We start from the raw sequence: 22,335 nt of genomic DNA on the forward strand, positions 1-22,335 counted from the left end.
CTGGCAGCCTGGAAAAATTGTCTGTCTGATACTTCCCTTTCCATAATTTAAAAGATCTCTACACCTCATATAACATTTTTGGCTTTTTTTCTGTTCTGTGTCTCTGGGTGCTGGTGGAAGGAAGAAAGGGTGCAAGGGGAGGTTGAGTGCTTTGGATTGAACCGTTGTGTGGTTCATGCAGGATTTCCTTTGGCAACGTATGAGTCATGAGAGGCAGAGACACTTACTGCGGTGTGGGCTTGCTGCAGAGGAGCCAGTGCTCTGATTGCCCATGAGTACTCTGGAGGAGGAGGAGGAGGGAGTGTGTGTGCATGAGCAGCTGCCTAGAGGCACTGACAAACTGTAAACTTACATTTGTGGTAAAGTGACCCTTTGGGTAGAAGGAGTGACACATCTGGTAACAACTGCTTATTAATCCTGTCCTTGTTATTACATGCCAGCTAGATCTTTCAAAGGCTATAAATTCCCCATGACGTCAGTAAGCTGTACTGGGGGGTGTGCATGCTGGGGAATGGAACTACAACTGTCTGTCAGATGTTACAGCTTCCGACTGGGAAACGCATGCTGCTTTCAGTGCACTTGTGTAGTCCATTTGTTGTCTGTGTTCTGGATCCTGCAGTACTTGAAGAAATACCATGCTCTGCTTGGGGATGGACTGGAGGAAGAATTGACATTGGGGGAGATGTGACAGAAGAAGTAAAGCTGTAGACTTACACGGACACTTGGCACATTACCAAAATTTAGGGGGGCATTAATAGGCTAACTATTACTTTATGTTAATGAAATTTTTGTGTTACTTGTAGGGTTTTTCTGTTTTATTTTCTTGTAAGAATTACTGTAACTTCAAATGAAAATGTGTTCTTTTTGTGTTTGCCTGTAAGTAGCCCAGGAAGAACAAACACTTTAGCTTACTGGCTGGTTAAGTCAAGATCTGATTCTGCTTAGTGTAATTTAATGTGACATTTGGTCTGAATGTGACACCGTATTTCTGTGTTAGGTGTTTGTCTGGCTTTTTTTTCTGGTGGAAAGAACAAACTCCCTAGAATGCATATAAAGTAGTTAATCATTAGTTAATTTTATACTAGTAATGTTTTTAAATTACTGCAACCTTTTGACAGTGCTTTTCTGGTAATGAAAATATATAAAGTAGTTTTCAGAAGAGATGGAAGCTAGTCTTGCACAGAGAGAACAAGCCGTGCTCTGGAAAAAAGTCACTGCTTTCATCTTGCATTACAGCCACTTTTAGCTCTAGATAAAGTTGATTTCTAAAGGTCTCTTCTGTTACTGCAGTTAGTACTGCTCATGGATCAGAAAATATAGAAACTTTGAAGTTCTGAAATAAGAACAACTTAATCAAAAATAGGGTTGTTGGAATTACCATTACTGCAGCAAGGTCTTCTTTTAAAGGAAATGCATCAGTTAAGAAAAATAACTTTAATTGCTTTTCACATAAAATAGAACCTTGTGGTGCTAAATATGCAGCAACTGCTATTACAATTCATATTCTTTACAAATGAGTGATCAGCTGTATAGTCAAGCAGATACTTAACCAGAGGAAGACAGGAGAAGGTTAAAACCTAAGATAATAATTTTAATGCCCCTTTCATCTTTTTTTATTTGTTACAGGCAAAGCTAGCCTTTATTAGTTACAGGGAGATTGTTTTTAATATGAGGTAAACCTGTTCTGTTCCCCAGCTTGGGGTCATCTCTGTAATGTATTAATATCACCAGTGGCAAAGTAATGTGTCTTGAATGAGATTTAATACAGGATTGTTGATTACATCATAGTTTATAAGCATTCTGTAACACTGTCAAAATAGCCCTCTAGGAAAGCTGTAATTTGATTTTGTCTGCATAGTCTATATTAAGTGCATGGTGAACCATAATTAGAGTTTTTCCAGGTAGCTTTAGACATCTCTTGGAAGTGGTAAGTATCAAGCATCTTTATATGAAATTGCTTAGTAAAGTCCAGGACAACACAATGTGCTCTTCGTCTAGCTATCTATATTTTGCTTTAGTGGGAAGTAGACTCCACTGTGTCTGTTTCTTATGTTGAGTGAGGACTGTCTCTTAATTGTAATTGCAGCTTGACTTTCTCTATGTCTTTGTGTTTAATCCATCCTATGTGTGAGTTATGTGTAAGTAAAAACTGTCAGGTTCTGCCTCATCAGTCACATTACAAACACTGAAGTATGGGAATGAACGTGGAAAGGTTAGATGAAAATGCTAAATAGACCTACCCTTGTGAGTCAGGAAGCATGATACTCCACTGTCGGATTTTCGGCTGTTTAGATGGTCTGGGAAGGCCCGAGGTGGCCTTGGGCCGCCCGCGCTCCAAAGGACGAGAAGGGACTTCAGATCTTTTCTCGGTCTCGGTGTTTATTAAATGCTTATCTAAAAGATTTTCTCTGGGCCTGACAGAGTTCTGCTCGGCAGTCAGCCATGGGCACACACTGAGCCCCCCGGGGCGGTCACTTTCTTTATACTCGGAGTTACGTATACAATATTTATCATTTTTCTCCAATACCTTTCACCCTTATTGACAAGTGTACATTCAGTAAGAACCAATCTCAAAGTGCCAACATCACCACAGAAGATGGAGGCCAAGAAGAAGAAGGAGAAGGGCACGCCCCAATTCCTCCATCTTACTTCTCTAGACCCCCTGTACAGAAATCTTAAATCCTTTATCTCACACTCCAATTAACTTATCCCTTCACCGTTCACCCCAGTGAAATCCTCCTATCCTCATACTGATGTCATCTCCCATGTGGGATCAAAGTCCAGCCACCAGACATTTCTGGCAACATTCCAGGACTCCCGAGCCCCCCAGGGGTGGTCTTGGTCACCCTGCACCCCAGTTCTGAGAGGCTGAGATCCCACACTCCACCTCCAATAAGAGCTGTTTTCTGTTGTTTGTTAAATGGATCTTCCAATCATATTTTTCTTTCCTCTTCACATAACTTTTATTTTATTTGGTAGGTTGTGTTGACTCAAGTGAGGGCAAAAAGTATCTTGGCTTCCTATCTACTGATACCCTATCTCTTGAAGTGATAACATTTCATTATCAGCAAACTGTCTAGTGATCCTTTGACTAAACTGAGCTGAAGTTTCTGTGGATGTTACTGAGTCATGGAAAGTTAAACTTGATGAGAGAGAGCCAATTCTGAACTAAAATAGGTGGTAGGTCACTGGCTAGGAAATACTAACCTTCCCAGATTGTGGAAGACCAAGCTTTTTGGTTTGAGTTCAATGTGGCTAGTAACTTTCAAGTTGCTCATGCCTTGACTGCCTATGTTAAGAGAGTTAACTTGCTCTCTTTCTGCTGCTCTACCTTCAGTTAGTGTCTCAAAGTACTCTCTGCTTGTGTCTCTGAAATTACGTTGTGTCCACCTCTTTTATCAAATGAAAAATAATCATGAAATTGGAAGCCAACAGAAGTTTATCGGAAGTTTATTGTTAAGCTGTGTGGCTTAAAGTAGGAAAAGCCTTATCAGATTGGTCTTTCAGCGGTGGTATCTCATCCATGTTTGTGTCCAGTGTCCTGGAAAAACAGCTGTAACTAGTACTTACTCATGTTGGAATTATTAGGACTAGAAAGATGTAGAAGAACTCTTGCTAACTTTATAAACATAATAAATGGCATCCTAAAATTCTTTTTGATTTCAGTGGTGTTTTATGCAATTTCTGTGGAATGACTGAATGATGGTACAAGATTTTACAAAAACTGATGAGCTTGACACAGAGTTCTTGAAATACTTAGAGTCTTGTCTGCTGCAAGAATTAATTTGACTGAATAATCTTTCTTATGGCTAGGAAGGACAAGCTTAGTGTTTTCCCTTGTGTAGTATCTGTTTTGAGAAGAATGCTTTTGTATTCTTTCAGTCTTCTCAGGCCCCGTACTAGCTTTTGCGTTCTTCTCAAATTTCTCTTCCTACTGTAGGAAAAAGAAGATGTATCCAGACAAGCTGATTGTATTTGCCTTTCAGTTTAGGATTGCTTGGCAATCAGTTTTGTGTAATGAAGACCAAGAATAGAATCATGTGCAATATTTGTAGAGATTTTCTATGAGGAGTGCGCTTTGGTGCAAATGTAATTAACGTTGAACTCTTGATTATGTGGTTTGTTTGTTCTGTTGTTGTTGTTTGGTTTTGTGTTTTGTTTGTTTGGTTTGGTTTGGTTTTTTTTCCAGTACCACTTTCAAACAGATAGAAGCTACATGACACTCCTTTGGTCTTGGGGGTGCCCAGGGAGGTTTGTGTGAGATAGACAGAAAAGGTGATCAGCTAGGAAGATGAAAGCTTTATTGCAGCAGTAAAGTTCTATGCTACTATCCTATTCTTCTGCCTCTTAGAAGTTCTTCCTTTGTAGAAAGAACTGCAGGTTGAATAGGAAGAAGAAGCCACTGTCAACACTAAGTAAAGTTGTCCTGGTGTTTAGCCAACTTTTAACTGAAACTCTATTATGCGTTCTTGGGCAGCATGTTGGATATGAATCTGATCATGGATAACTGTTGACAGCAGCCATTTGTATGTCAATTAAAGTAGTCATAATGCTTTACTTGGTGAGTGTGTAGCTGAATCTGCTGATTTTTCCACATTTCAGTCATGACGGAAGGATGCTGTTTAAAACAGTAGAAGCTTGCCCAGTTAATAGCTGGTGAGAGTGATACCAATTTTTAAAATGTCACTACCCATCTTTACAAGTAGGTTCAGAAAAACCTTAATCTTGAGGCTGCCTTTGGTATGCAGCCAGCCTGACACGTGTGACTGCAGTTCCTTTGGCTGAGGTTTGTTCTTGGTCTTGCCCTGGTTTTTACAGTATGGCTGTCTAAGAATCATCTGGCTGCATGTAGTTGAAGGCAGAATAGGAACTGTCTACTTTCTGTAACATGTTGGTTAGCTGCTCTTAATTATACAGTTGTTTCCATTGCAAATGTCTGTTCTGTGTAAAAACTGGAGGGTATATGTATTTTTTAAAGACTCAATTTTCTTGTATCTTCTGGAAATTTTTGGGTGATCAGCAGCCAAAATCAAAAGGCCACTGTGTTCCAGACTGTAATGGGGAAGCCTTTGTTCTTGTGGTTACTGACATCTAATTTTCAAGCTAAATGACACTGAAATTTGTTTTAATTTCTAATTGTTCATCAGCTCTTTAGTTAACCTAACTTCTAGCAAAAGTGAGTTTTACCTTATCAGATCCACATTTCTTCTTGGTGTGTGGATGTGTTTCTGGCATTGTAATATTTGGTGTCATTTTGTTTTTGTGGTTTGGTTTTAGTTTCTTTTTTTTGTTGTTGTTAAAGCATGACTCCCAACAAAGTTTTGAATGTGGCATGTTCTATTTAGATGAGAGTGAATAAATAAGTCTGAATTATCAAGTCTGTTATTTGGCTTCTGACTACTGAAGTTCTTCATCTGCAGTAGAAAACACAGCTTCTCCAAAACAACGACCATGGTCTGTACACTCAGCTCTCTGGAAAAACACTCTTATTTTAGGCAAATAATCTTGAGAGTTTTTAAAAAGCAGAGGAGTTATGTTTATAGTTCAAACCAAAAAATCTGAAATAATATGTAACCACAGAAATATGTGCTTTTTTTTAGAGAAATAATTTTACTTTTTACTTTTCATGTGAAAATTGGTTGTACTGTGTAGAGCAGAACTTATGCATTTTCATTCCATTCTTGCTGCCTCAAGGCTATTTCTGCCTCTGGCAAGGGGAAATAATTTTCCTGTTTTGTAACAACTTCATCATCTCCTTCCCCTTTGAACTGTGTGTAATTCAGTTGTTTCTCTTCCAAGGCTATTAATTGTTAATACCTGGATCTGGTGTCGAAGTGTCAAATAAAGCATATGTAGGTGACAGAGATGAAGACTGGGAGATATCTTTTCCTTCCTCTGCTCGCCCAAGTTGTTTCTCTGCCAAGATAGCATTGAAATGATGTTTCTCTCCTATGTTGGGGGTTTTTTTGCCTGTAAACATAAAGATGTAGTTTAACTTCCATTTTATTTTCTACTGGCTTGTAGAGTAGATTGCTCTTTTCTGTAAGAAACTGCTATGAAGTCTAATGAAGCAGTAGTTAAAAAGTTATGATTTTTACGCACTTTATAATGCAAAGTTTTGTCAATTCTACAGAAATACTAGGAAGTGAAAAGCATCTTAAATTTTTGAGATGAAACCTAAATTTTATTTGGCTCACCAAAATACATCTTCTTTACATCAATACTTTATGAATTAGCTGAAGATACATCACAAATAACCTCTTGGATCCTGCTGTAATTTTGGTGTTTTTGTTTCCTAACAAAATCCTGGGTATTTTGTTTCCTAACGTATGGGAAAATACGTAGTACTGAGTCGGGTTTTCTCATGCAACTGCCCATTTACGCAACAGTTGTTCTGTCCACTGCCATCCAATTTTTATGGACACCTTTCCTGCATATTAATAGATGGTTTCATAAGTCAAGTTCTCAGAACTGCTTCTCTTTTTTTAGTTCATGCAGGTACTATCTGCAGTTTGTAGATGTGTGTAGCTGTGTTACCCTACTTCTCTTAGCTTCAGATGAGTCAAAACCAATTTTCATGGCTGGATGTATTTATTTTGGACTGAACAGTCTCACAAACTAAATTTTCGTCATTTAAGACCGATAAGTTGCTCTTTTGTTCACCTCCATCATTCTTTTTTGTGAAGTAGTAATTTCTGATACTTGATGCTTTAGAGTGTTGTCCACAAAAACCAGATTTATTAACTGATGTGCAACAAGCTAATAATTCCACAAGAGGGACATTGATTATTTATTTATTTCAGAGTTGCACAAGCCTGGGTGCTCAGTGGTATTCCACAAGTCAAGCATGCCCTTCCAGGCTTCCCATGCCATTATTTAGATGCAGAGTTCAGTGTTAGCAACCTCCCAAGTACAGCCCCTCTATTTAGTTAATGATTTCCATACAAGTTACATAGTCACAGGGATGGGCCTTCACCTGAGCAAGGGTCTTCCCGACTCATCTGTCTGGGAGTTGCGTTGGTGTTTGTTGTTATTTTCCAGCTTCTGTTAGCAGTTCTCAGTTCAGTCAAGTCAGCTAAGTGGAGAGATAGCATGTTGTTGTTTGGTATTCTGGAGTAATATTCTAAGGAGCTTTCATATCGCTATAATGTTTGGTAACTTTTAAATGCGCAGTGTTTTTAGGTTATCACTTTTGTAGATGTGAAATGAAAAATTTTTAGCCACCAGTTTCTTTGAATAATTTTTTATGTAGTGCTGGCTAAGAATAAGGAGAAAAAAATAGTCACAAAATTTCTTAACAGAAAAGGGGGAGGGGGGACGTGTATATATTTATATTCTGTTCCATTTGATATTAAGAGTATATGGTGACTGCTAACTTAGAGAAGCTGTTTGGAAACTGGTTTCGTCTTTGAAATTGTGAGAAACGACCCTCACTTTTAAAATTTTAACAGCTTTATTAAACCTTAACAAAAATTGCAACAAAGGACTGAATAAGGAAAAATTGCAGTCCTGGGAGTCCCTGTGACTATAAGCGACATGCTCCTCTACAAAATGGATGCTCTGCCTTTTATATCCTTAGCCCCCTCTCAGAGTTTTGTCAGTCAACTCCTTCTCTGCCATCCATTGCTGGAGATGACTTTCTTACATCTTGATTGGAGGTCAGGTGTTGTCACACCGTGCCTCCTGGTAACAAGCTGGCCTTCTCCAAATGTCCTGACAAGGGGGAGGGGAAAGAGGACTAAGGGAGGATGTATTACAGTAACATCACTATACATTTTAACATCCACGTAATATCTACCTCTTAATTGTGAGAGCCAGCTATTACATTACTCATCTACAATAAAATGAAGACCGCATGGAAGGTCTTCTGTAGTCTCCGTTCATATTATAAGCATTGTAGGTCACTTTCTTCTTATACCTCACCCACTGTCTTCCCATGGTTGCATGTTTTTCCCGTGTTCAGTATTACCAGAGGGAAAGAGTTTAATGCATACTCCCACATGCAGTGTATATGCTAGTGCTGTTTCGGCTGAGTCTGCCAACTTTTAGCCAGGGTCAATAGGAAGCCTCTCCTGTAATTTTAGAAAGCTGCTTCTGAGCTTGTCAGCTAAGTTTTATTTAAAATCCCTTAAGTCCTGGGGGATGAATCCACATACAGAATGACAACTTTAACGTGAACACAGTGAAAGGTGTGTTATCCTTTCTTTTTGGTTAAGAAAATTTAGACCTCTCAGTGATGCCTTTTTCTCTTCATGTAGAATTCAGTCACTGACTTCCAAAATGGTAACTGAGCTTTCATGGGCAGCTGCAGGCAGTTGAGTATGTAGGGCAGCATGCCTGAGGCCAAAGACTGGGTTTCCTGTGCATCACTTTCACCTAGCATTGATGGCTTTTTTGAGAAAAACATGGGGTGAGACTGAATTACAAAAGAGTAAAAGAGTAGTTAGATGTACGCATACTTGAACAGAAGTTTTAACAAAAGCATCTTGAAGTGCATGTGCTTGTTAAATATGCAACTATCTTCATGGATTCCCATGCTTTGCAATAACTTAATATGTGGATTTCCCAAGGAGGGTATTATGATAAGTTTATGGTTTTTCAATTCACTTTAAAACTTTTCTTTATTTAATACTGACAAAATAGAGCTGTGACAAGGACAAGGAATGTGGTAGAGCAATAGTATTAAATGCTGGGTAGGAATTCATTATTTTATGTGGTCTCATTTGTCTGTTGAATTAATAAGGACCCTTATTCATGTTATATTTATATTTTTGGGATAACTTTTGGTGGAGCCTTGTTTCCTTTGCCCAATCAGTATGAATTCCAAATTGTGTCTGCTGTATCTAGATACTATTGGATTTAGTTTTTTGAAGTAATGTTGTTTTCAGTGAGGAGAACCTGATGCTTCGCGGCCTACTTGGTAGTCATATTTTATCATAAATCTGAATTTTAAAGGAATAGTTTAGATTGATCAAATTGGCCTGCTTCACTTGGAAAAGAGCAGTGTTTAAATGCTTAGCATGATATAATATTTAGTGAACTTAAAAACAGTTGAGGAGTCACAGGATGTAGTCTGAAATTTCCTTAGAGTTGATTTATGATGAATGTGGAAGAAAGTAGAATTCACATTTGATGCTAGAATCTCTAATAAGCAAGGCAAGTTGTTTCTTCTTTCTTTCAGTGCATTAGATCAAAAGTGTAGGTAGATATTCTTATATTAGTTAAAGAACCATCCTGACATGCTGCTTTTGTGAAGCTTGAGAGGTGAAGTGTCTGCTGTGAGTGGTTTCTTGCTAGAGTGCAGGAACTCTCCCCTTCTTCTGCATTAGTACACTTTGTCCATTTATGTTTCTGATTTTCACTTTCTTTGCATCACAAAACATTAGTATCTCTATGTTATGTAAACTTAATTTTTAAGCCTGATTGCATCTTGAAAAGGATGCATCACAAAGATTTAAAGAAATAATGCAATTATCAAACAAATGAAATCAAAGACTGTGCAATTCAAGAAACATAATTTTTCAGACGACTCTATTTTGGTAAATCTTGTGCTAATGATTTTCAGATATCTGTGGAAAAGTCTGAGTCATGCCATCTAGTGGCAGTTTTGCATATATTTGTGTTTTAAATTCTTGGATTGAGATGTACTCTGGATAAAGTGCTCTAAAAACCTGTGGATTGCAGCATTAACTAGCATTGTATTGAGCAAGATAGTTGTCAAACTGTTTCTCTTGGTGCTAGTTTACATGCTCGTGTATTTCCTTTTCTGAGTGGAGTGTCTGAAAAAAGACTTTGTTGTCCTTTTTGTACATTTAACTACAGTTTATATTTCCTGAGGATTTCTGCTGTATATATGTCCTGTGGACAGGACGCCATTATAGCAAGGATACCCTGGAGCAGTATCTTTGGAACCTGCTGCAGGACAAACCTGGATCAGGCAGAGTAAATGAATGCATCCACCTCAGTCTCTTCAGCCATGTAAATAATGGAAATGGTGTTTTGTGCTAAAGTGTGGAGGTCACATTCAGTCTTGAAGGAACTTGCCATGGCCAATGCCTGACAATGCCTTTTTTTTGTGCTAAGTAAAAACACGTCCCTTGCATTAAATAGCCTGCTTTGCTGTAGACTGAAATGAACGAGCACCTCTGGAAACTGTTGTGGCTTCTCAGCTGTTTCAGCTGCAACTTGTAGTACTGGAATGAGCACTTGAAAATAGAAACCTTACTAGGCTTTAATTGAATGTGCAAGAATGCGTCTGTCCATGTTTTTGGTCTTCCGTACTTTGAAGAGCAGACAAACATTATCAATCACTTGATTTTATTTTTTGTATTGACATATGCATATGTGTACACTTTTGCCTATTAAATACACACTTAGGCCTTTAAGATGCTCTGTATTTTATGTAACATTTCACTCAATTTTTTTGTTGAACAGACTTAATTTACAAGTAGATTTGAACAGACTACTGGAAAAAAGTGAATATATTCTGACTAGTTTTTAAATAATTTGTTTCGTGGTAGGAATGAGATCACTCCTAGAACTTGATGAGGGAGGAGCTATTCTGGTTACCTTTGTTTCAGTCCTTAACTTTACACATTAGGATGATGTCACTTTTTGGTTGTAATGGGCATGGAATGGAGTAGAAAATGGCTAGGCTTCTCTTCTACTGCCCCCATCTTTTTTCTGAGAGTCTGTAAAGTCAACTGCAAACTTGTACAAGCCTGTGGAAATGGGACTAAGATATCAATTTGAAGACTTTCTAACATCCATTTTGCATGCAGTGAGAATAGGAAGACATGGGAAAATTCAGAAATACCTATGGATTGGCTTTTTGTTTTTTTGTTGTTTTGCTGGTTTTTGTTGTTTTTGTTGTTTTGTTTTGTTTTTTTAACATAGAAGCTGCCTTCAGTGATTTTGTTTTCAGCACCTTTGAGAAGTCCCTTGAAAGTCTGTGACTATTCCCTATGCATATGCCTTGGTGTTTGGGGAAAAAGATTAAGGTTGTACTTCATCCTTTTAAATGTTTGGACAGCCATTTGAACAGTGTGAATGACAGGAATCAAAACTCAGAAGCCACCAGGCACAGGAGGAGTTTAGCTAGACAGAATGCAGATTCTCTCTCTGTTTCTTCCTGAATGGAGGTGCTGCCCTTGTATGAAGGTTTGGAAGAGCCTGCAAAAGAGTCAAATCACAGATATTTTTTCATGTGAATTTCCAGTCATTACTATTCTTTATTAAGTACTTGACAGTTAAAAGTACGTTGACTTTTGCTTTTCAGGTTTGTTCTCTTAGGAGAAATGGAATTGTGCTCCAAAAGCTATAAGTGTGTTTTGCCTTGTTTGTTCTGCTGAATTTCTTCTTTTGTCTCCAGAAGTGTCTAAAGGAGGCAAGTAGTCTTTAGTGAAGGAGTTTATTAGAAGACTGGTGACTGCTGTCAGTGTCTGGGGTGAGACATGGGTAACATAATTTCTGTTCAGGATATTCCTGTTGGTTTCTATTCAGCTTTTTGAAACTCCAGTTCGCCACAGATCGGGAGGATCATTTAACTGGCTTTTTCCGAGTTCTTTTAAATGGCTTTTTCTGAGTTCTTTCAAGTTCTCCCTGTGCTTGGCTCTGATGAGACCACTCTTGAAATTCTGTGTTCTGATTTAGTCCCCCTCATTCCAAGGCAGACAGTGAGGTGCTGTGGCATGTATAAAGAAGGACATGGAACTGGTGAAGGGTCTGGAGCATAAATCCTGTGAGGAGGGGCTGAGGGAGCTGAGAGTGTCTAGCCTGGAGCAGACTCCAGAGGCTAACTGAAAAGGGTTGTACGGAAATGGGGGTTAGTCTCCTCAAGGTACCTTCTGGGATATATTAAAAATCTGTTCCATCATGCTTCTAGTTTTTCTTAAGGAAAGAGCAGAACACATAATTACATGTGGGAAATAGTTTTTGAAGAGTGACTGAGTAAAGTAGCAGTCTTTGGCTCAGAAGAGCGATGAGTTGGATGATGTAACAAAAGCTTTCAAAATTTTAAGAAAAGAGTAAGTACAACTTGATTCTTTATTGTTTTTGAATAAATAAAACTTGGAATTGTTAAACAAAGGTAGCTGGAGCCAGGTTCAAGTAGAAATTCTTATTTTGCACAAAATGGGTATCAGCCTCATGGAATTCCTTACTAATTTTATAACTCATGAATAAAACAGAGTCTACATGTGCTTGAGGAAACTGGTATTTGGAAGGAACAGAGATCTGTTGAAAATCACATGATGATCAGACTGTATTTAGGCCTTGAATACCTGGGGTTGCCAGAGGCTGGAAAGTGTGAGGTGGAGAGGGATTTGTGAGGGAGTGCTGTAGCCCATTTGTCCTTGCTACACACTTCTAGAGCCCAGTTTTGGAAACTGGATACAGAAATAAATGATCTTTGAGCTAAGCTGTTCTGCTTGTTTTTACATTTTTTACATTTGTGCATTTCTTCCTTTATTTCAATTTGAAATTTGAATCTAGGTTGAAAGAACTTTGAATCTAGGTGGAAAGCAACAACTTCCAGATTTCTGGACTAAGCTGTTGACATAACAGCTTTTAATGTGGGAGCTAGCTGTATGTGCATGCTATCTGTCATTCATTCCAGACCTCTTGTACGTACTCTGGCCAACCTGCATATCAGGTATATGCACCTTTTGTTTTGTGTGTTGATTATACTGTTCAGCTAGTGCATCCTGATGTGTGCTGCACAGACTCCTGAGGCATAAGCCTGTGTTGCCTTCTGTGATTTACATGGTGGAAGCTTAGAATCGAAAAAGGAAAACATCTTTGGTTTAATTCAGCTGTAATCTGATGTAGTAGGCCCATCAGAAATATCTCTGTGTAATGATTTGCAGTGAAAGCTTAGCAAAGAGTCAGTAGACTGTGACTATTCTGGTGATTACTGTCTATTCTAGAAGTAAGTGCTATCTGGTAATGGTAAATTTCTGCTGTGCTACAAAACAAATGCACATTAGATTGAAACTTCTTTTTTTCTTCTGCAGGAAAGCTTTGAAGATGCCTATGAAAACATCCCTGTGTAAGTAGAATTTTTTTTTAATGTATGTTTGTTGAAACTCCTTTTACAGAAATAGAATACTGTGTGCACACCATTCCAGGGAAATATAATTTTATATGCACTGACTACATTCACATTTTTCAGAACAGTTAAAGTCCTGAAGAGTTGAGAAATGGAAGTATGAGTAGGTTGATGTATATGATGAAATATTTGTCAACAAATATGACAATTGTAAGGAATTAAACCAGAAATCTAGTAGCTGAGTTACATACTGACAGCTTTAGACATTTTTGCATGGTGAAAAAATATAGTCACTTAACGTTATTGGGAAAATTTTGGATCATACGTTATGCAAGACTATCTAAGCAAGATTTTCAAAATGGAAGTTGCTCTGCCTTATAATATACTGCTGCACAGATGTTTTCCCCTAATGAAGTGAGATAGTCATTTCTCTGTTGTAAGATCTCATGCTGAAGCAACAACTGTCTTAAACTGTGATGAAAACACATTATGCTGTTTGTAAGTGGTTTTAGTTTTTCTCCAGGATTTTATTGCATTTTTATGCCATGAAACACATGAGGAATGGACTTTTGCTGATATCCTCAGATCACTAAAACACTTCTAGACCCAGCAGTAGGTTTGGACTGAACTTCATGGCCAAAACATCCATGGCCTTGGAAAATTGTATTTTACATATTGCCAGACCCTCTGTTTGTATCTTACCTAGAATAGTAAAGTCTGATCTGTGTAGAACTGAGAAAAATTAAGCATTGTTTCTTGACACTCAGAAGGAAACAAGAACCTGATATGTTCAAGTTGGGAATTCTTCATGTTAAAGATTACTTACTCTTCCTTGACTGCCTTGCAGTTTGTCCATGATTGGGTTACTTATCTCTTCAGCTGCTGTTCTCCCCTGGGACAGGGACAAGAGTAACTCTGAAATGCTATATGAGACTATTTGTCCAATGTTCATTTGTTCCATGAGAAAGTGGTTTTGTTGTTTTCTGTTGATGTCTGAGCTGGGCATGGTTGTTTATTTTTGGCATGCAGAGCCAAAATAAATAATAAATAATTTGTTCTTCCTGAGTGTCTCTTCTGTGTTCATAGCTGGCTTACAGGTATGCTTTTTAGAACACAAGTTAGGATGTCAGTTTATTCTGGCTAGTATTGCTTCCATCTGCAATGAGCATTGTATAGAAGAGTCAATGAAAGATGATAGAGAGAATATTAATGGGGCAAAAAACGGTGTTGTTACTTAACACCACATTGAACATAGTGAATGTGTATATTTTTTTGTATCTGGGCAGGATTCTTCACTGGATTAGACTTGCCTTTCCCAAATTCTTTCAAAGATATGACTATTAAAAAAAACGTGGCTAAGAAACTGAAAAAAAATCTTGGAATGTTTTCTGAAAGTCTTCCATCTTATCTTTCTTGAAATGCTTCGATTGTAGTTTTCAAATGATGCTAGTAGTTTGCCTGGGGGAAAGCCCTTTGTAAATCTAATGCCATACTGGTTGTTCCTGAGTTTTCTCTATTGATGAACAGAGAATTAATTGTAGTTTTTTCATTACTATATTGAAGCAATGAATGGCTCGAGGTTTAAGTTTCTGGGAAGTTGTGTCTGTTTTTTTTATTTTGCTGTTGTTAATAGTCACGTTCTTAATTTTTCTGTGTCAGTGTTTCATTCTCCCTTGTTTTGGATAGGAAGGTGACATTGTTAGAGCTCTGTGATGAGATGCCTGGCATTGGTTTGAGTGCTTTGTTGCAGTTAGTTATATCTTATTGAATTTAACTAAAATGGACCTTTTTTATAGGGAGTTGGGTCAACAAAGGCTCACATTTACTTTTGAGATCAGTTTTGGTTCAAATTCTGTCAGATCATCATGGTGGTTTAGAGAATTGGGAAAGAATGTGTAACAACCAGATCTTCATGTATTTCACACACCACTCTGCAATTCTTAGTGTAAAATATCTATAGAGTAAGACGGCTCTGTATTTTGCACCAGTAGATGCTAGTGAATGGTTTTTCTAATCCAACTTGACTTCAACTTCTTTTAATATTATTGCTTACCAACAGATACCAGATTGTGCAGGTTAGATGTTGAAAGGGCAGTAAGTTACCTTTATATGGTAAAATCCTTCCTTAAATTCTATGTGCTGGCTGTCATGTCTGAGGACAGGCCCAGGAGAAAATCAGTCTTTGCTCCAGTGGTTTAAATGTATTAGATTCTCTTTTGTCATCTTCTACTCATGGTAGTTGCTGTAGATATAAGCAGCATCTCTAAAACATGTAATGATCACAAAATACTTGCTTTGTAGAAACATGAAGAAACCTTTAAACAGAGTTATTTACTGTGAATTTTGTTTACTGGTACTAAAGGTGAAGAAAGACTATTACAGCGGGTCACTCTGCTATTTTACTTAAAGCAAGCACTAGCATTTAATATCTACTCTGCCAACAAAAGTAACTGAGTTTTGAAAGTACTGGTTTGATGGCAACACTTCATAGGCCATCTTCAATCTTCCAAAGATAATAGGTGGAATATATGTCAAAGTAAATTCACCATTATCTGTTTGTGTTAACTCAGAGCTAGTTTGATTGGCATATTCTGTTGTAAAAGGGACTGAGTAACTAGAGACAAACTGTGGTTTCTGTTGTGGAAACTGAAGCCTCTGACAAGAAGTTTTGTTGTGGTAGGCTGTTTTTTACCATTTTTGCACTGGAGTGTTTGCTTCCAAGTTTCGGTCTAGGTGGATGTGTTTGACTGAGTTGCCTAGTGCCTGCCAAGCATCTACAGATACAAAAACATAGATATACATACATAGATGGAGCAGATTTTGTGTGGTTTATTCTTTTATGTAATGCTTGCTAAAAATGCCTCATCAATACCTAAATCTTACTGTGGAAAAACTACAACTTTAATTTCAGTCTCACTAAACAAGATAATTCTCTACTTCTCTATTTTTTTCAAAATATTTCTGCTATTTTAATTTCAAATAATTCTGAAAATCTCTTCATAGAGAATTCTGAAAATCTCTCTGAATCTTTGCAGATATTAATGTTTTCTGTTGTCAAAGTGTAATTTTCTAAATTATATTGTCTTTGGCTTTACAACTAGATTGAAAGCGGTTTGAGTTCTCAACAGTTTTTAACCATCACTGTATTGTGCTTAGCATGTACTGACCTTGCCACTGCTATTTTGATTTCTGTATATATTTTATGCTCTGAAGTTCTCAATTTGTTTAGAACATGTATGAAATTATAATTTTGTTTCTGTTTCTGTCCATTTTACTTACTGTTCCTTAAAATATCATCTGTATGTGAAAGGAATTAGTAGCCATCAAGTTATGTTTGTCAATTCAATCTGCCTTAGATTGCCATGCAGTCTTTCTCTTTGAGATAAAGGCAAAGATACTGCCTTTGTTTACTAAACCAATATCAGAGGCTTATGTAAATGAATAGCAGCATTTAGAGCAACTGCTCTATCTATATAGCTGTGTGGTTATGTAGATGCTCTGTATGAAGATGCTCTGTCATAGTTTTTGGGAAGAAATGCAGTAGTCTGCCTGATGGCTTCAAGCAGCTCATATGCAGAGGAAGTCTTGATATTGTGCTATTTTTCTAGAAATTTTAGACACCAGACCCTGTGTCATGTCATCAGTGGAAAGATAGTGAGATCTCACTTAAATGTGTTTAAAACATTAAGTATTGGAAGAGTGGGAGCTTGCATTCTGTAAGCAAAGCAGACAGATGATTTTTGATCAAGAATGGAACTCCTGGGATTTTTTGTCTTTATCAATTTCAGCAGAAAGAGACATACTTGGTTGATTCTTTTTTGCATTTTCTTTGCCTAACCGAAGCTGTGTGCTGTTAATCCTTGATCCTCCCAAAGCAGCTCTGTGTGGTATTACTGGGGTGATAGATTAAGGGCCAGAAGTGTTTAAGGAAGTTAGAGCAGGTTATCCTTGTAATCTTAGATGTGTAGTTAAGATTTCAGTTACACCTGCACATGTGAGTATTTTGTCCGTGAATGAAATTGAACAGTTAAGGAAATGGCTCTAAATTCAAATTTTAATTCAGCAAGCCAACAACTTTTAAGGACAGTTCCTGTCTTCCTAAGTTTAAACTCACATTTTGGCATTGTCTTGAGATGGTGAGAAGCAGCTGTGACAATTTAAATAATCAATATTTTATTTTTTTATGTTTGACCTTCAAGGTTACTGGCAGAAAGTTCGAGTAAAGGCAGGTTTTGTGTCTAGAAGATAATATTTTCATAGCTGCATAAATATAAAAATATGACCCACTAGCTATTTTACATTGTGAGTTTCAAGATTTGAAAGAGCTTTAATGATACAGCAGCCTTATCTCTCCAATCTTTCCTCACCCCAAACAGTTCTAAGATTATAGATTTTTAAACTTGGGGAGGTTTCCATTGGTTACACATTTTCATGGTTACACATTTTCATGTCTAAACACCTGTTTATTCCCACTACACCTTTTGCCTGTGCTTTAAGATTTCTTTGTGCTTGTATTTCAGTAGAAAATGTCAGGCCACATTGTGCTATTGTTTGTATTGGGATCTTCTGTTCACTTTGACATGTGTGTTTCCACTTGTGTTTGGAGCTCCTTAGAAACCGAGGAGAGAAGGTAGACAAAAACCCAAATTCAAAAAAACCCACACAGAAGTGCCCAAAACTCTGCATGTTTTCCACACTCTGTTATTCTTTTTGCAAGGCTTTGCTTAAAAGCTGGTGCACAAAAAGATATTACAGCATGCTTTTTCTGTTATCTCACGTTCACCAAAAGAAATCTGTCTTACTTGAGCATAAATATTTCTTTGCAGTTCTGTGGCTTGTTCGTTCATTACAAATCAACATTGTGGCTTTAAATTCACATAATTTTTAGAGTGGGACTTTCTGGAGACTTACGGAATCTATTTAAGTGTTGTGTTGGAATCTTCATATTATGCTGGAATGCACTATGATATCTCTGTTTTCTTTCTTTAAAGATCTTTCAGGAAAATAATGTTTGTTCTGTGCTTTGATAAAGACTGCATAACACTATTTGTGGCCCTGCAGCTCAGGAATTGCCTTCTCTGAATAACTTCTGAGACTTGGAAAGTGATGTAGACTTTTGGATTTGTGGTGCAACCATTAAGATGTAAGTGCTTTAGACAAGAAAATGGAAAGATGAGTTTTAACTCATCAATGAAGAAAAATAATAAATTAGTCAGAATGTGTTGAGAAGCAGGATTGTTTTTAAGGAAAACAGACTGAAACCCAGATTTGCCTGTTTAAGTGATCAAACAAACAAAAAAATGACCTTTTTTTTTATAGTGTTGCTTTGGTGTTTTATTTGGTTATGTCATGTCCACCCCTTTCTTCCCATATGATTAAATGCTGTCACAGAGTGTTTTGGGAATCAATCTGTGTGGAAGGTGTAGTGTATGTGTATTAGTTCATTTTCCTTTAAGTCAGTTGAGGGGAAAATGTTTGAGCATGGGCTCGTATTTGCAGACAGAAGGCTTGTTTTTGTCAGCTTTGTGGAAGTGTTCTCCTGACTCACTCAGCTTTTTCTAGAAAGTAGTTTCTGAGCCGTCAGATGTGGACTGTCTGAACCTTATCCTGTGTTAAAAACAGAACACACTATGTTTTGTGGGGAAATTAAGTTGACTTCTTTGTGACTGGGCAGCCTCGATTCAAACTTGTCTGTTCTTCATGTGTAAACCAGGTCACAGAAATCTTGGCACTTTTACTTTCCCTGCCCCTAATATTGTTATGCAAATTGTCAGTTAATATACTAAGTACTCCTTCAAATGACAGGGAGAACTTGGATATATATCTCTCAACTCCTTGGTCTTTAACACCACTGGTTCAAGTTTTATGGAAAATGTAGAATGTCCCGATTTTAAAGGTGCTGTTGTCCATAAATTACAGGTGTCAATTTCATCTCTTTGAAAGGTTTAAAAAATTCATGAAACCTGTTCCACCTGATCATAGCCCTTGGTTCTACAACACAAAGGTGTTGTAGAAAATACTGTGTAATTCTTTCCTAGTATGTTACAAATAAGAATGTTTTAACAAAAGTACATTGTTTAAATAAATTGGTTTGAAGTATTACTGCTGATACCTATTTCACATGCACCTGAAATAAGTAAATGCAAACCTGTAGTTTCCATTTTACTCATTTTTGTGAGTAAATAACAGTAAGCATAGCTAGAACTAGATACTATTAGTTCAGTTGCTGCAGTTTTAAAGAATACCTTTTGAAGGTAATAGTGGAGGACATTTGTTTAATTTTCTGCTGCTTAGCTCCCATGTATTGAACTTTCATCATATCTCATCTAGAGAGATTAGACCAAGGGGGATAAAACTATCTGTGTTGTAGCTGTTTTGCTTTTGACTCCTGCTTTGTTCTATGGCAGCTGATATTTATAAAGAGAATTGTTTTTTAGCAGCTGTCTGTGTTAGCGATTTGTTTTGGTCATAGAACTCTAGCTAAAAATTTGGATTTCTTGGGGAAAGAATGTTGAAGGGTTAATTAAAAAAAAAGGGATGTTTGAGGGCTGTCAAATAAAGAAAATCAAGCATGAGCTAGTTATTTTTCTTCAGTGTTCCTTGCTATGAACTCTCATATATTTGATCTAGTTTTCCTGCAGTTGCTTTAACATACTTTACTGCAGTTTCATTAGCATACTTTTCCTTTTTTGTCTTTAATTTTGCCTTTTTTTTCTTTTTTTTGTATTCAGCAAATACAAAGGTGACTCCTTTTTTGTCTTTAGATATAAATTACTCTGCGTTCCTCATGTCTCCATTTTCCCGTTGCAGTTAGGAGTGATGGATTAGAATTAGGCTGCAGCACAGATTGGTAGAATCTCCCAGCATCCTCTTCCTGCAGAGGCATCAGCTTCCAGCATTGACTGTAGCTGCTGCCACTCTCACTGACATTTCTTTTGAATTCGGCTATGGAGAGTGCCTCTGTTGCCAGCTGCAGGCATGGAAACTTTTATTCTTTTTGCTTGATAACTCATTAATGAAACCTCGTGGATATTGAGAAATAAAACAGAATCACTTTTCTCTTTATGCTTTTCTTTGTCTTTTTGCCTTTTTTTTTTTGGTGTGTGTGTGTGTGCGCACGGTGGAAAAGAGTGAAAGAAGCAGCGCTTATTTTTACACAAGGACTATATTTACATACCTGAAGTTAACTGAATTAATCCTGTAAGTATATTATCTCTGCCTAATAGTTCTTGAAATCATGAATGTGGTAGCAAGATTTATGGGATTTTGTCTGTGAAAAATTGCTTTAGAATGTATGTCAAAATACAACATTGTTATTTTTATATAGATTTCCTTGAAGATAAAGGGAAAACTATATATTCACAATGGAATTATGAAATAATTGTTTCTCCTCTGCACTTCACAGTGGTGAACAATGCTTTTAGAGAGCAGAAGCTTCTCTGCTGATGTCAGTGCTTAATCAGCTCAGATACTGTAGGTTGTAGAACACTGCAAGGTGTGTATTTTGGGATGCCATTCTTTAAAATGTGGTAATTTAAGGACAGTATCAGACTTAGAGCTACTTTTTCCATTTATAGACTATGTATTCTGCTCTTGGTAGCTGTGCTCGTTTAACCATTTGAGGTTATATAATTTTTTACTTAAACATAAATAATTAATTTCATGGGATGCAATGCAGTGCTTTCAAAGTATTGCGTGTTAAGTATAATGCAGTGTGCTTTTAGACACTTTAGTTCAGAATATCTCCAGCATACGCTGTAAGTTCACTATGTAATAAATACAAGTAAATTGGTTTGAAGTTTAGGAAGAGTGTCTTGCTAGGATCATGATGTCCTAATTGTCTCTTTGGATCTAGGCCAGTATTTGTGTGACGCAGTGTGAGTCCCATAAACATCTGGCCTGATCTGGTGTCCTACTTGCAGCGTGATTTTTTTTTTTCCCATAGCAAGATAAGTGAAATTTCTGTTCATTTAATGTAAAACTTGTAGTGAGCTGTCATTATTATTCGTATATGCTAGCTCTCCAAGGAGGTTCCTTCTCAACCTATTTTCTTGTCAGTATGCCTTATTTGGACCTATTTTCTAGCAGAAATGTTCAACAGATCAAAATTATGTATTTTTTTATGGTGGACATCTACTTGTCTGTATCTACATGCTATATATTAAGTTTTGGCACTATCGCTCTCTGCCATATTCAGATGATCATTTTTGTACATCATATTGCATACATTGACCTCAGCTTGATTTTTTGATACAAACTATTAGTCTGATAAGGAGTATGCAAATACAGTAAAATCTCAGTTTACCTGCAAAGATCTCGTGTTAAAACTTACATCTAAAAATATTGAGTCCCATTCAATAAATCTGATAATCTTTTATACTGCTGTGTATTCCCATTAGTGTTGAACAGAATAGAAATTTAGAATAGAAATAGTAAATTGGATTTTTCTTCTACCTGCAAACCAGCACTGACACTTACTTGATTTTTCTGCTTTCTCAGGCAGACTGTGGTCAATTCTAAATGCCTGTGATCTGTTTGTTTTCTTGGCAGTTTTTAAGCTTACATATATTTAGGGTCAAATTCATGCTGGAGTGGCTTGAAAAGACTTAAATAGGATTATTTTGTAATCATTTTAGTGATCAGATGAACTGTGTATGCCTATTCAGGTGGGTAAATAGTAACCTAAGGAATTGGCATGTCTTGCTTTCACAATATGGGTGAGTCCTTATGGTAAATTTGGGTCTCTCTTTCTGTCCATGTGCAATGCAATCTGCTGTTGAACTTAAGAACTTGTTGTCATATAAAACTGCTGATGCTTCTCTGATGATAAAAAAACCATCTGACTTGAGCTAAATTGATTATTGGCTTACTGAATCTGGATAATGGTCAGTAAAAAAATGGAACATTTGGCTATGCTCATGTTTCTTTTTAAAAATACAGATAAGACAGAAAAGTGGCTCCAAGTGTAGCCTGTGTTATTTTCAGAGTAGTAGACTCTGTTGGCAGTGGTGGGTTGATGGTGAGCCAGCAAGATGAGCTTCATCTTGGCACTAGATCCTGTGGCACCTGAGATTCAAGCAGATGGTCAGTTTTGCCTAGATTTTCTTCCTTCCTGCTTATTCTGTTGCTTTGTTGCCCCTGTAGAGTAGTATGTGAGGATATACACCAATCAGTATTTTCTTGTGATATTCAGGTACTGCATTGGTAGAGATATGTAGATAAGGAAAATCCATGTTTTTAATAAGACAGACGACCAGGAAAGTTCCTTGTCTCATCATCTGTCCCCA

The 22,335-nt window shown here is 37.1% G+C and overlaps 1 protein-coding gene across 2 annotated transcripts in view; it reads left to right on the forward strand.

Annotated features, from left to right (window-relative positions):
* The window catches only part of TTC39B (tetratricopeptide repeat domain 39B), a 74,570-nt gene that overhangs the window by 13,337 nt on the left and 38,898 nt on the right, over positions 1–22,335 (forward strand). The window contains exon 2 of one of the 2 annotated variants that reach the window (XM_054287792.1): positions 13,014–13,048. In XM_054287792.1, the coding sequence (XP_054143767.1) occupies positions 13,014–13,048 (35 nt within the window). Of the gene's footprint in view, positions 1–13,013; positions 13,049–20,104; positions 20,249–22,335 lie in introns of those variants that run through there. The other variant, XM_054287801.1, reaches the window with a different exon arrangement.

This window comes from Melozone crissalis, unplaced genomic scaffold, assembly GCF_028551555.1.
Source record: "Melozone crissalis strain CALT ecotype California unplaced genomic scaffold, PUWL_Pcris_2 ptg000005l_1, whole genome shotgun sequence".
Lineage (NCBI taxonomy): Eukaryota > Metazoa > Chordata > Aves > Passeriformes > Passerellidae > Melozone > Melozone crissalis.